Source organism: Anolis carolinensis, chromosome 2 (genome assembly GCF_035594765.1).
Source record: "Anolis carolinensis isolate JA03-04 chromosome 2, rAnoCar3.1.pri, whole genome shotgun sequence".
Taxonomy (NCBI): domain Eukaryota; kingdom Metazoa; phylum Chordata; class Lepidosauria; order Squamata; family Dactyloidae; genus Anolis; species Anolis carolinensis.
The window spans coordinates 29,449,576-29,464,164 of record NC_085842.1 but is presented as its reverse complement, the minus strand read 5'-3'; the positions used below and the strand labels follow the sequence as shown (position 1 = coordinate 29,464,164).

At 39.2% G+C, this 14,589-nt stretch overlaps 1 protein-coding gene across 2 annotated transcripts; it reads left to right on the top strand.

Annotated features, from left to right (window-relative positions):
- Positions 1 to 264: 264 nt before the first annotated feature.
- On the top strand, positions 265 to 13,741 carry LOC100565689 (killer cell lectin-like receptor subfamily F member 1). Of its 2 annotated transcripts, XM_062969545.1 has the most exons (7): positions 265 to 727; positions 1,430 to 1,639; positions 3,051 to 3,152; positions 4,013 to 4,162; positions 5,983 to 6,197; positions 8,495 to 8,607; positions 12,813 to 13,741. In XM_062969545.1, the coding sequence occupies exons 2-7, from the start codon at positions 1,558 to 1,560 to the stop codon at positions 12,949 to 12,951; spliced, it is 801 nt and encodes a 266-aa protein (XP_062825615.1). In that variant the 5' UTR covers positions 265 to 727; positions 1,430 to 1,557; the 3' UTR covers positions 12,952 to 13,741. The 2 variants fall into 2 exon arrangements, with proteins under 2 accessions (XP_062825615.1, XP_008103843.1); XM_008105636.3 differs by lacking the exon at positions 265 to 727 and having other exon boundaries at positions 1,382 to 1,639; positions 5,983 to 6,137.
- The last annotated feature ends 848 nt before the right edge of the window (positions 13,742 to 14,589 follow it).

Below are 14,589 nucleotides of genomic sequence, written 5' to 3'. Positions count from 1 at the left end.
TCATGACCCTAAATATAGGTATATAAAATAAGTATAAAAATCAAACATATACTGATAATAAATCAGTATTTTCAAGGCTTGCTAAAATTACTGTTTTTTCTTTTTGTGGAGTACAGCTGAAGCATTTCTTGCAGAGTTTACTGTAAACACTGCACATTGTTGTTAACAGATTTGTGGAATGAGTGGCACCGAGAAACTTTTTATTCTTGGTATTTTTGTATCCCTAACATTGAGCTCTGGGGACCCCATTTGGGGTTGGGACTCACAGGTTAAAAAGCAGTGAACTAAACCAACTGAAATCTACAGCAAAAGCATCCCTTGATCAACTTTTGTTTGAAGGCATGCAATGGAAGAGAGTCCACAATCTGGTGAGGTAAAATATGACCCACTCTTGAACTGTTCCTACTGTCCAAAAGTTCTTACCCATGTTGAACTGGAATCTCCTTTTTGTAATTTGAATTCATTCATTCAGTCTCTGAACAACAAAAAGCGAACTTGTCTATCTTCCACGTGACAGCCTTTGAGGTATCTGGAGACGGCTTCCATATCATATCAGTCTTCCCTTATCCAGGCTAAACATAGTATCTTGAAAATGCATCCTGCACCCATAACTTCCCACCTCAACCCTTCAAACCAGGTTTATTGAAAACTTGGAGGGGGAAGACAGTAATTTAAGATGTCTGGCATGTTGGTAGGTTTGCAAGGATGATTCATTAGTGAGAAAAAGGTAAGCACCCTCCTTTCTGCTAAATCTCCCATACCAAGACTGTTAGCTGTTATTGTTATCTTTGTCATTTTTTGCTGCTTTGTTACTGTTGGGTGGGATCATGACAGTACACCTATATGATAGGCTTAATGGAGTTTAGCAGTACTTTAACTGCCATGATTCAATGCTTTGGAATCATAGAAGTTGTAGTTTGACAAGTTCTTTCACCTTCTCTGCTAAAGAAGTTTGTTGTCTCTCCAAACTACATCTTTCAAGATTCCATGGCATATAGTGATAGCAGTTAAAGTAATGTCAAACTGCATTAAGTTTTTAATGTATATACATCTTAAGTTAAACACCTTGCATTTTCCTAGTGAGATGCAATTGCTTTCTTTGATTGTTTAATTTTGGCTCCAGCATGGAACAAGTTTGCAAAATTTCACACCAATCAGACACATAATGCTGTCTCTAGCACACTGGAGTTGCAATATTAATTTGGTTCATTTCTTGATGGGAAACAATAGAATAAATAGAATAAAATGAGGGTTGGGGGGAAAAGATATCTCCCAACAAGAATGTATCTTTGGGGCTGGCTGCTTGATCTTCCCTCACCACCATTTTTGGAAATGAAACTTCACTGCCAGTCTTCAAGAGCAGCGCAGAAGTGCTGACAGGTGGTCAGAGAGACATTGCTTCCTGTGTGATTTGCTTCCTTTTCTCCAGGAAGGGGTCAGCCAGCCTTTCTTATGCTGAGCTGAGCTTCAGGTACAAAGAAGTACTCTGCCTCTCTGCACACCTCTCTGTCCCAGCATGCAATTTCTAAGAAGGCGCTAAAAGGTGTCTCTCCAGAAATGGAGGATGAGGAGGGCTACGTGGCTCTTAATGTTTGCACAAGGAAAGGGCGCCAGCTTTACCCAGGAACCCAGGAACCAAGTAAGTAAGAGCTTCTTCATTTGAATGAAATTTCTACATTTGAAGTGCTGTTCCAATAGTTTTGTGGATCAATTGTACCCATAATCTTATGTTGGGAGAGACTGTGTTTATCATTGTAGTTTAGAACATCCGAAGAACATCAGGTTGCTGAATTCTTGCCTTGCCACAGAGTAGAAAACATGTTGTCCTATAGATGGTTTTGAATAGTGGTATCCAACAGCCCATAATGAGGAATTATGGGAGTTGCAGTCATGCCGGCCACATGACCTTGGAGGTGTCTACGGGCAACGCTGGCTCTTTGGCTTAGAAATGGAGATGAGCACCAACCCCCAGAGTCAGACATGAGGGGACTTAACGTCAGGGGAAACCTTTACCTTACCTTAATCTGACAATATCTAGAGGAGTTATTTCTACTGCCGGGAAGTGTTCTGTTCCATTATCCAGGTGGAGGCCAGAGATGGAGGACATAGATGATAGTCCATTTTATGGGGGGGGGGGAGTTGAAGGAGGAAAACCATTTCCCCTGTTTTCACTGGTTTTCCCTCTCTCCACTTTCCATTTCATAAACGAGGGTTGTTTCCACAACGACGACTTGGGTGGTAGTGGTGGTGGTGGTGGGTAACAGGAAAACGGGGAAATGGTTTTACTCCTTCAAATTTAAACTTGTAAATGTGGAGAGTCAACTATTTTATTGCTGTATTGCCGATTTTCAGTAGCAGTCAAACAACTTAAAGAGTTAAAATGCAATCTTATTTTTTTGCCATAGCCAGATGTGACCTCTAATGGGCATCTTATGTGTTTCCCCTGCATTCTTGGGAAGGTCTTTATTCCATAGTAGAGGCCTATTTCAAAATTATTGTCTCCCTTTATTGCAAGCACCACAAGTTTCGTATCAGATTAGTTTTCACTCCCCTACCTCACTTTCCTTTGGTATAACCATCATATAACTATTCTAATACAGATTTATAATTTGGTTCCCCTCCTATTGTTATCTTACTGATTGGAGATAAATGCTTATTCCTTCTAGTATAGTACATAGTATCTGGGAGAAAAGCTTTCAAGTTGGCAGTATTGGCTGTTGGTTTGTTTTTTTCCAGTGAAACGGTGCATCTGCTATGGATTTCAATCCAAACTTTAAGAGCTATCCAAAGCCTTGGACTTGTTTGGGGATAGAGCTCAGCACATGGCTATCATCTTATAAGTACAGGTTAAAATGCATTGGGCTCAAGATCTCACTGACCTGGGAGCCACCAGCATCCCTGCAGGTCTGATGAAGAACCTTTGCCAATGGGACAGCATTTCCTCACTTGTGGTGCACAGAGTTCATTATTAGTTTTCCCCCCAAAATGATTTATTATCATTGTTGCATGTACTGAAACCATGATCATCCTTTAAACATTGGTTCTTATAGAAACCCAGCTGAGCCACCAACGCTGGTGTCAGATCATTATTGGAGCTGGAGGTGTTGTTTTCCTTCTTCTAGCAGGAGCTGCCATAGCTTTGCGAATTTTTGGTGAGTAGTGTTTCTATTTTATACATTGCAGAATTTGCACTAAAATAAAAACAAGTCTGAAAGGGCCATTGTGTAAGCACATTCAAAGTAAGGCACATTTCCTCCCACTATACAACTAAAACCTATTCAATGACATATTTATGGTCCATCAGCTCCACTCCATTTGGAAGCCCAGTCCCAGTAGATGTTCTTCCATAAGACAGAGCATCTGGATGGACTCCCTAGCTTTTTCACAAATGTGTGATCCTACCATGAACCAATAAACAGATCTTTGACAGCTTCAATCCCCACATGAGGAGAAATGAACCACCAAACCAACTATGTTCACCATGTTTAGCTTGGTAAAAAAAAAATACTGAAAGGTGACATGATAGCACTTTCTAAATGCCCCAAGCACTGTCACAGAGAGAAGGTATTGGGCCTGTTCTCTGCTTCCAGAGGGAAGGACCAAGTCTGTTTCAATTGACTATTAGAAGGAACTTGCATATGATCTTAAAAACACCTGCAAACTAAGTGACTCCTGACATTGCCACTTCATATAACATCTTTAGTTCTGCCAGTGTTTTAAAGATATCTTGGCTTGATGAACAAACCTGTGGTTTCCAAAATTTATAGAGAGATCTTAGGGGCTTCTTTGGTTGGTCTAATAAAATATTTTACCACAGCAAAGACTCTGATGTCTTTAATACAGTCTAAAGTTCACCTGCTACTCATACTTTTGTGTTACTTGAAAATACCAAATATGTAATGAAATGTGTGGAAAATTGTGAAAATAGCATATTGTGCATTTCATGTAAACATTGTTGGAGAGTAACGTGCTCTGTGTGTAGTAATCACTAAATGGATGTTGCTATTTCAAGCTTTTCAGACGAGGCAATATATAGATGCTCTGGAGAAACCTTCTGTCTCTCAAGAACTCCGCAATGGCACACAAGATAAGACTAGCCTGGAGAATGTCATCTCTCACTTGAAACAATTTTTGTGTAAGCCGCTTCGTATCAGCTTAACAGGTATCAGTATTTTCTCTCAAGGGCAAAAGTAAGAAATGATAGACTATCATAGCAATTTTCTTAAATATCACAGAACTTATAATATATCAAAGTTGTGAAGGTTTGATTTTTCTGAAAGACACAACTTTATGGTTGTAATAAATATTATTGCAACCCCAGGATAACAATAACAATGTTGATTTTAATGTTATTACCATATGATGTTATAGTCAGCTTCTATTTCCTTTTCTTAATTGTGTATCTGGGGAGGCTTGGTTTCAGGACACCCCCTGCCCCTCAAATTTTAGTGTATTGTGTAGATTAGTGTAGTAAAAGGATGGCTCTTATATAAAATTGCATGATCAAGGTTTTCCTTTTGGCACCTAAACATTTTCAAATCATGGTTGAATGTGTGGATGCAGAATGCGTGGCTATGTAGGGGAAGACTATAATATTTATCCTCCAAATGTCGGTTTGAGACACAAAAAGCCACTGCAAATAGGACTCAGATAACACTGGGAAATATTTGAAGCCAGACTTTCTGGAGCCTCTCTAAAGGTTGAATAAGATGTGTCTCGGAAGGTTTGTGATTAGATCTTGGCTGCTTAAACAGAGAGCTATAACTGTGCAGCTAGTACATCTTTTCTCCCTTAACATATTATAGGGGAAGAAAGGCTAAAATAAGTGGTGGAAATGCAAGTACCAATGGAAGATGGTGCCACTGGAGCACAAAGTTTTAGTGAATGACGCAGGGCACCTGCAAAATAGAAACTTCACCTGCAGACATCATTGCATTATTGGGAGAAAAATAATTTGGACTGATTCCAAATTAAGGGGGAAAAGAGGAATATTTTATTTTACTGGTTTGAGCAGACTTAATGGCTTCATGGTCTGTGGAGTGGTGAATCCACTTCAGGCTTTGATGCAAACTTTAAAAGAGCTATCCAAGATTCTGAGGATTTTTTGGAAACTTAGCACTCTGGATTACTCCTTTAGAATTTGAGCTAAATCCCTAACTAGATTCACAAGCAAACTAAAATGGAAGCACCACCCACACACTGTTTTTAAAATCTGTCCCCTCATTGCTGCTATTAGCCACAGCTGATAAAAAAAGTCAGATAGCTATAGTACACCTATCTTTGCTCATCTGTTTGCCTTTTCTTAAAGGACTTCAAGATAATTTAGGGAAGTGGCATGAGGGAAAAGAAATATGCGAATAACAAAATCCACAAAAGTCAAAGCTTTTATTTATATTTCATGTCAAAAGCATTGCATAATAAATAAGTTTAAAAGTGATAAAATAAAGGAATCACAAGCAGCTAAATAGTTTTAGACCAAAAGCGGGCAACAGCGACCTCATTGTCCATAGCTTTAAACAACTCCTCCTCTGTACATGAGGCAGGACATTGTGGGCAAGCATACATATGCGGAGTTGTTTGTTCTGCTCCACAGTCACACAAGGTGGAGGATTCTTCTAGTAGTGCCATCTTGCCAAGTTGTCTTTTGATCTGGCCACTCCACTTCTGGGTCTATTTAGGGACTTCCAAGTTGCCAATTCTTGGTTTGCCTCTGGAGGAAGACCCTCATGGGGGACCATCTAGTTGGGATTGCCTGGTTTAACTGTCCAGAGGGATACTCTTGCTGTTGCTGGAGGAACATTAAGAGGAGTGGTGGTTCTCATGAAGCTTTTCCTTGATTTGAGTCTAGTGGGAGGAGGCTGATAGTCATGCAGTGGGTGACTTTTGCAAGTCAAAGCTGCAAACATGGACAGATTCTCATATAGTGACACTGATTCAGACATACAACAATTTATATCCCCATTCTTTTTTCCCTCTTTTCAGAGAGCTTTAAGTGCAAACTTTGCCCACAGAATTGGTTTCGTTATGGGAACAAGTGCTACTGGGTCTCGAAAAAACAAGAAACTTGGAAGAAGGGTCAGGAAGACTGCAAAGCAAAAGACTCTCAGATGCTGGTGGTACAGAATCAGGATGAAGTGGTAAATCCAAGCAGACACAGCTGCACTTTAGTTTCAACAGGGCAAAGGAAATCTTTGTGTGTGAGAGTCTGCAATATTAACATGGAGTTCTGCATGAAGAAGATTGCATGAGCAACCTTTTTTTTTTTGAGTTATAGTTGAAATGATACATGTGCATACTGGCCAAGGCAAACCCCACTTTTAGGCTAGGGATGGGCTAAGTTTTATCAATGACTCATGTGAGTCCCAGAGCCATTTCTACAACACTTCTGGACCCCAGTGGTAAAGAAAAGAGATTGCACTGGGTGGGAAGGGTATTATCTCCATATTTGTTTTGCAGGGCCTGGATCAACAAGGAGAAGACTTTCGACCTCATCAGACGGGGTTGAATTTGATGGCATACAACAGTTCCTCTCCAGTTTAGCTATGGAACCTGCTGGCTACCATCTCACGATGTACAGCTACTTCCTGCAGGGCTCCATGGCTAAATTAAAGTGAAACCAGCATATGCCACTGAGGTGGCAACATGGAAGGTGTCTCATGTTGCATTAGCAACAACGGGGGAAGCTAGGCAGTGGGATGGGATAAGTATAAGTTGGGCAATGCGAGGCGTAGGATGACAGGTTCACCATGCTCCCCACCAGGCACAGTCAGGTTCACCATGATCCATGGTGAATTCAGTGGTCACTCTGATAAAGTCTTTAATTGAAACAGGAAGTGAAAACTAAGTATTTCCTACTTACTTTCTCTTCTAGGCCTAGAATGGCCTGAGGAGATCCAACACATAATGGAAATCCCATCATACCCACTGTAGAGCTTTCCAGCATTTCAAGTTGGTGACATACCTTTTAGGACCTGAGTCGCTTCATACATAGTAATTCAGTTTTACTAGTAAACCAAAGTTTGGATATGGAAACATATAGAATTGTAATAATAAAATGTACGGAGACTCAACATATCTCATGAAAATGTATCATTTTTATTTGTTAAAATATGATTTGTAAGATAATAATTTTGTTAACAAAAATGATTTGTAAAATAAAAATGGAGCGCCCGATGCCATAGTGGGTTACACCGCTGAGCTGCCAAACTTGCTGAATGAAAGATCAGCAGTTCGAATCTGAGGAGTAGGGTGAGCTCAGCTTTTAATAATAATAATAATAATAATAATAATAATAATAATAATAATAAAATTTATTATTATTTAACCTTTTAACCTCAGTTTCTGCCAACCCAGCAGTTTGAAAACATGCAAATGTGAGTAGATCAATAGGTACCACTCCACCAGGAAGGTAACGGCACTCCATGCAGTCATGCCGGCTACATGACCTTGGAGGTGTCTACAGACAACAACGGCTCTGTTTGGAAAGGCTTAGAAATGGAGTTGAGCATCAACCCCCAGAGTCAGATATGACTATATTTTATGTTAGGGGAAAACCTTTACTTTTACTAAGATAATATTTCTACGATTTTTGTGATTTCTCAGTACGTTTGCATGGCACACTAATGTGTCATGATACACCAGGTGTTCTGGACTTCAACTCCCACTATTCCTATCAGCTGTTGGGAATTGTGGGAGATGAAGTCCAAAACACCTGGAGGGCCAAAGTTACCCAGGTCTGTGATACACTGTTTGGAAAGTTTTACCCTTTTTTTCAATTTGTTCAAGGAGGGTGGGCATCCTGGCAACATGGGATGGCAGTTACTATCCCCTCCTGCTATCCATGTTGTAACAGTCTCCAGCTGTGACTGGATCCTATCTGTTGGCCAAATTAACATCGTCTGGGGCAATAGGACAACTGGTGGCGGGGGGGGGGGGAGGAAGGGGTGAATCCTCCTCTCGTCCCCTTTATCCCCTGTCGGCCCTGGCCAACATCACTGCAGGTGATGGTTGAAGGCAGACCTGTGTCATAGCATCATGAAGGATGGGAGACAATGGTAAGGGTTACATGGAGGATGGGAGAGAGGTGTTAAGGACTCCTTAAAAATTGCCTATCCGACCATCTTGGGACTGATCTGGCATATGGTTCACCAGATTGACCTCAATTTAATATAGATCTGCCCTAAGACATCTGGAAGAGAGGTTGTGACCCAAATATATTCAAATTTACAAACATGTTTTCTATGGACCTAGTTCCATTGCTTCCTTTTTTGGGCAATTTTCTTCAGTGCTCCAATTTTTTTTACCCATGTTCACTATTTTACAGTTTAATGTATTGCTATTTGAGTCAAGGAAACCATGGGTCCAACAAATATTGTGGCAGTTTGGAAGGGCAGATTGTAGTAAACTCTGAAGTATCCTCATTGTAGCTATACTTATTTGAGAAAGGAGGAGCAATTCTATTACAACACCGGCAGAACTTTTTTCCTGATTACAGGCTTTTATTCAGAGTGTTATTGGAGAAACGCAGTTGCTATGGATTGGACTGACAACCACATTCCCTGAAAACAAATTGACCTGGGTGGATGGTTCCTCCCTAGATGAAAAACAGTAAGTATTTCTGCTTAATGTTGTCATCACAAGTTGATAAACAATATTTTTAAATCTTTTTTTTTTGTGAAACAAAGAAAGCAAAAAAGGTATCTATCACAGCCACTCAAGTGAACAATTTTGGATTCTGGAACATTTAGCATTTCCAGTCTGTATGGAGGATATATATATATTCTTTATACAGGTTAGAAATCCTAAATGTTCTAGGTAGTCCCCGAGTTACAAACATCTCACTTACAAATGACTCATGGTTAAGAACAGGGGTTAGATAAATCATTCCTGGAAGAGTTATCATAGGGAAAGGTTGTCCACCACCAATCTTTATTTCCACAACAAGACAAATTTTCCAAAATCCATATATCACAGGGACAGAAAGTGAGATGAAATCTTCTGAACAGGGGCACAGACAGCAAAAGAAACACCTTACTTACTTATTTACTTACTTAGGCGATCTCTCGTAGCCCAGGGATGATGGTCCTCCAAGTGTAGTGTCTTGGCGGTGGATGCATAGGTGGCTGTGGAGACCTATTCTTGACCCACATGTTCTTCTGCAGTGAGGACATCAGTTTCCAGATGGAAGGTGGTCCTGGCCAGGGTTGGCTTGATGCACCTTCCTCTTGGCACATTTCTCCCTTAAGCCCTCCATTCATGCCTCTTTGAATTCCACAGCACTGCTGGTCACAGCTGACCTCCAGTTAGAGTGCTCAAGGGTCAGGGATTCCCAGTTCTTGGTGTCTATGGCACAGTTTTTGAGGTTAACTTTAAGCCCATCTTTAAATCTCTTTTCCTGTCTACCAACATTTTGTTTTCCATTCTTCAGTTGGGAGTATAGTAACTGCTTTGGGAGATGGTGATTGGACAAGGTGGCCAGTCCAGCGGAGTTGATGGCATAGGAGCATCGTTTCAATGCTGGTTTCCCTTTGCTTCTTCCAGCATGCTGACATTTGTCCTCCTATCTTCCCATGAGATTTGCAGGAATTTTCAGAGGCAATGCTAATGGAATCTTTCCAGGAGTTGAGTGTGACGTCTGTAGACAGTCCATGTTTTGCAGGCATATAGCAGGGTTGGGAAGACAATCTATATCTATATATATAAAAGAGTAATGAAATTTTGGCCTAGGACAAAACAACAAAACTACACATCCCAGAAAGATTAAACTTGGCAGCACAATCCATGCCTCTACGTTCATACAACAAAAAGCTCCAGCTACTCCAGAAAACAGCCAGGCTTTGAGACTGCAAGGCTATTCACTGCTATTCCACCTGGCTAAAAAAGGATTCCCATAAGCCACAGCAATGCGTGGCCAGGCAAAGCTAGTATAATACATAATACTAGCTGTGCCCGCCACGCGTTGCTGTGGCGAAGTCTGGTGGTATGGGAAATAAAGTATTGAGGAATTGGTGGTAGTTAAGGTCAAGGGTAAAGGTTTTCCCCAGACATTAAGTCCAGTCGTGTCTGACTCTGGGGGTTGGTGCTCATCTCCATTTCTAAGCCGAAGAGCCGGCGTTGTCCGTAGACTCCTCCAAAGTCATGTGGGATGACTGCATGGAGCGGCGTTACCTTCCCGCCGGAGCAGTACCTATTGATGCACTCACATTTGCATGTTTTTGAACTTCTGGGTTGGCAGAAGCTGGGGCTAACAGTGGGGGCTCTCTCCGCTCCCCCAATTCAAACCTGTGGCCTTTCAGTCCAGAAGTTCAGCAGCTCAGCGCTTTAACACGCTGCACCATCAGGGGATATTATTTCCTAAAGGTTGTGAATATACAATATTTCTGATTGGTTTTTTTTGTTTGTTGGAGGCAAGTATGAATGCTGCAATTAGGAAAAATGATTAGGATGTAATGGCCTTGCAGCTTTAAAGCCTGGCTGTTTCCTCCCTGAGTGAATTTTTTGTTGGGAGGTGTTAGCTGGCCCTGATTGTTTCCTGTCTGGAATTCCCTTGTTTTCAGAGTGGTGTTGTTTGCGATATTTTATGTGCTTCTACTGTCTGTGGCCCTGAGAAAACAGAGGATTTTCCAGACTTTGATGATGGGAATACTTTGTTGGGAGGTGTTAGCTGGCCCTGATTGTTTCCTGTGTGGAATTCCCCTGTTTATTTACTGTCCTGGTTTTAGAGATTATATTGTTCTGCATTATTCTATCCCAGTAATTATTTCATATTAAAGAAGAATCTCACTTATCCAACATTCGCTTATACAATGTTCTGGATTATCCAACGCAGTCTGCCTTTTCATAATCAATGTTTTTGTAGTCAGTGTTTTAAATTCATTGTGATATTTTAGTGGTAAATTTGTAAATACAGTACAGTAGAGTCTCATTTATCCAACATAAACGGGCCGGCAGAACGTTGGATAAGCAAATATGTTGGATAATGAGGAATTAAGGATAACCCTATTAAACATCAAATTAAGTTATGATTTTACAAATTAAGCACCAAAACATCATGTTAGACAACAAATTTGTCAGAAAAGTAGTTCAGTACACAGTAATGCTATATAGTAATTACTGTATTTATGAATTTAGCACCAAAATATCACGATATATTGAAAGCATTGACTACAAAAATGCGTTGGATAATCCAGAACGTTGGATAAGCGAGTGTTGGATAAGTGAGACTCTACTGTAAATACTACATAGCATTACTGCGCATGGAACTACTTTTTCTGTCAAATTTGTTGTATAATATGATGTTTTGGTGCTTAATTTGTATAACGATTACCTAAATTGATGTTTAATTGGCTTTTCCTGAATCCCTTCTTATTATCCAACATATTCACTTATCCTGCCGGCCTGTTTACGTTGGATAAGTACTGTATATTGATAATCTTAAATTATCTGCTTAGAACTGGATTATATGAGGCCCCTTCTTCACAGCTGTATAAAATGCAGACTGAAGTGGATTATATGGCAGTGTGGAGTCAAGATAATCCAGTGCAAAGCAGATAATATAAGATTATAAATGGGTTATATAGCTGTGTGGAAGGGCCTTGAGTCTACACTGCCATATAATCCAGTGCAAATTAGATAATCTGTGGAAGAAGTCTAAGTGAGGCCTAAATCTGCCTGTCCCCTAACTGAAACCTGGCTGTCCCTTGGTTGCTAGGCAACCAAGTGGGCAGAGATTAGCCCTCTAAACTGGCAGCAATTGGATAAAAACAATTATTGCTCTCCCTCTAATTAGGACTTTATTTTTCTTTTCTTTTTGTTGTATCAACCTTGAGGCGTGGATGATGGGTTGTGTTGTGAAATTTTGAGGTTGGGGGGCCTGTACTTTTGTTGTTTTGTGAATTGCCGTGATGCCATCACTCTTTTATATATATAGATAATATCAATAATATATAATATGATATAAATGAATAAATATAATACATAATATAATATCAATACATAATATAATATGATATAATTAATAGATAATATAATATAATATCAATGAATAAATATTACATAATAAAATAATATATAATATGATATAAATGAATAAATATAATATCATAAATACATAATATAATATAATTAATAGATAATATCATATAATATAAATGAATAAATCTCTATATATAAAAGGGTAATGAAATTTCGGCCTAGGACAAAACAACAAAACTACACATCCCAGAAAGATTAAACTTGGCAGCACAACCCCTCATCCATGCCTCTACGTTCATACAACAAAAAGCTCTAGTTACTCCAGAAAATGGCCAGGCTTTGAGACTGCAAGGCTATTCACTGCTATTCCACCTGGCTAACAAAGGATTCCCATAAGCCACAGCAATGTGTGGCCGGGCAAAGCTAGTAGCTTTATACACAAGCATCTTGGTATCCTTACAGCTATCCCAGTCCTCAAACACTCTCAGCTTCATTCGGAGAAATGCTGCACTCACAGAACTCAGGTGGTGTTTCCCTATGTTATCCAAAGCTAATATATATAGATTTGGCTGGAGTTATACTTAAAATGTACCAGTTCTGACAAATTAATCGTAAGAGCATACCTACAGAACCTATCTGGTTTGTAACTGCCTGCATATATAATCTCCATTTGTCCATTAGGATAAAAAAAACCCATCCCCTAACTCGGTAAAGGATGCACCTACTAGGGTAAATGAAAAGAAAGAAAGGATGAAATATGGTCAAGAGGAAAAGGAGGGAGCAGGGCTACCTTTGATACTTTCCCACTAAAGCCAACAACTTTCTCTTTTTTCCTGCAGATTACAAGAACTGGGTCCAGTTGAAGCAAACAGCTGTGGGATGCTGAATGGACATCAGTTTATAATGGAGGCCTGCAGTACTGTGACCACATGGGTTTGTGAAACAGAGGCTTTCGATATAAGTGGTAACTGGGGCTGAACCAAAGTTCTATGTTGGACCTTTTTCACTTAACTTTCTGGGTCAAGGGAACATGGCAAAAAGTAAGCTAGCTCTTTTTTGGGGAATGAGAAATAAAATCTATATGTTTATCACTGTATGGAAAAGCATAGCCTTCTTGCATCATCATTTACTCCCTGTCTATAAATACCACACAATATAAATTAAACAAACATTAATAGATTTCTGGCAGATTCAGATACATGCCTTGGAGAAGTCAAGAGGAAATCATACAGGATTTCCTTACATAATTTAATGCAGACATCTTGTAGCCTTGCAACCATTTCTAGAATAACTTGAAAGTTGCTTTTTCCACTACTTTAGTATTTATAATTTAGTTTTGAGGTCCCCCATTTTATTGTTACAGTAGAGTCTCACTTATCCAACATAAATGTGCTGGCAGAACGTTGGAAAAGTGAATATGTTGGATAATAAGGAGGGATTAAGGAAAAGCCTATTAAACATCAAATTATATTATGATTTTACAAATTAAGCACCAAAATATCATGTTATACAACATATTTGACAGAAAAAGTAATTCAATACACACTAATGCTATGTAGTAATTACTGTATTTACAAATTTAGCACCAAAATATCACAATGTATTGAAAACATTGACTACAAAAATGCATTGGATAATCCAGAACGTTGGATAAGCGAGTGTAGGATAAGTGAGACTCTACTGTATTTTAATATTAGAGATTTTTTGTTTTTGTATATGATTTGTGATGGCAGATTTCCTAAAGGAGGGATAAATATTTATGCATGAACTTGTTGCTGTGTGCTTTCTGACTTATGGTTATCCTAAAGTGATTTTATCCTGGAGTTTTCTTGGCAAGATTTATTCCTTTACTCTGAGAGAATGTAATTTTCCTATCATCATCATCATCATCATCATCATCATCATCATCATCATCACCATCATCATAATCATCATCATTTATAACCCACTTTATCTCTCCCAAAGGGGAATCGAAGCGGCTAAACATAAAAAGCATTAACATACAATTAAAATATACAAATATGCAAACATTAAAACAGAACTAATATAAAGAGCATTTTAAAATTCACAGTTAAAATGAATTAAAAAATCACTTAGTTTGTTTCCATGGCTGAGAAGGATTCAAATTCTGGTCTCAGAAGAGTGCTAATCCCTTCAGCACATCAACTTTCTATGCATTATATACACATCATTAAATACATCATGCTGTGAAACTGGGTTATGTTTCAGTCTAGCCAAAGCAAGAAGTGCCTTTTTTTACATGGAGATCAAATTTCAGTTTGGGATAAGTTAGACTTTACAGCAATGTCTAAATTTGGGGACACAAAGACAGGGCCTAAACAAAGTGCAGAACTTAAATAATATTTTAAAAATATTTTTCAATGCTAATCAAGGTGGCCCATTGCAACGTTCACACTTGCCTCAAATGACAACATTCGCACCTGCCTCAAATTTCTCTCAACCTGGACATTATTCCACAGATATATAAACCCAACTTGCCTAGTTTCCAACAGACCTCAAAACCTCTGAGGATGTCTGCCATAGATGTGGGCGAAACATCAGGAGAGAATGCTTCAAGAACATAGCCATATAGCCCAGAAAACTCACAACAAACCT

Excerpts from the sequence above, each read along its gene's own strand:
- LOC100565689 (XM_062969545.1), top strand. The coding sequence starts at position 1,558 with ATGGAGGATGAGGAGGGCTACGTGGCTCTTAATGTTTGCACAAGGAAA. Across the intron at positions 1,640-3,050 it reads CCCAGGAACCCAGGAACCAA|AAACCCAGCTGAGCCACCAA; the intron begins GTAAGTAAGAGC and ends TGGTTCTTATAG. Across the intron at positions 4,163-5,982 it reads GCTTCGTATCAGCTTAACAG|AGAGCTTTAAGTGCAAACTT; the intron begins GTATCAGTATTT and ends CCCTCTTTTCAG.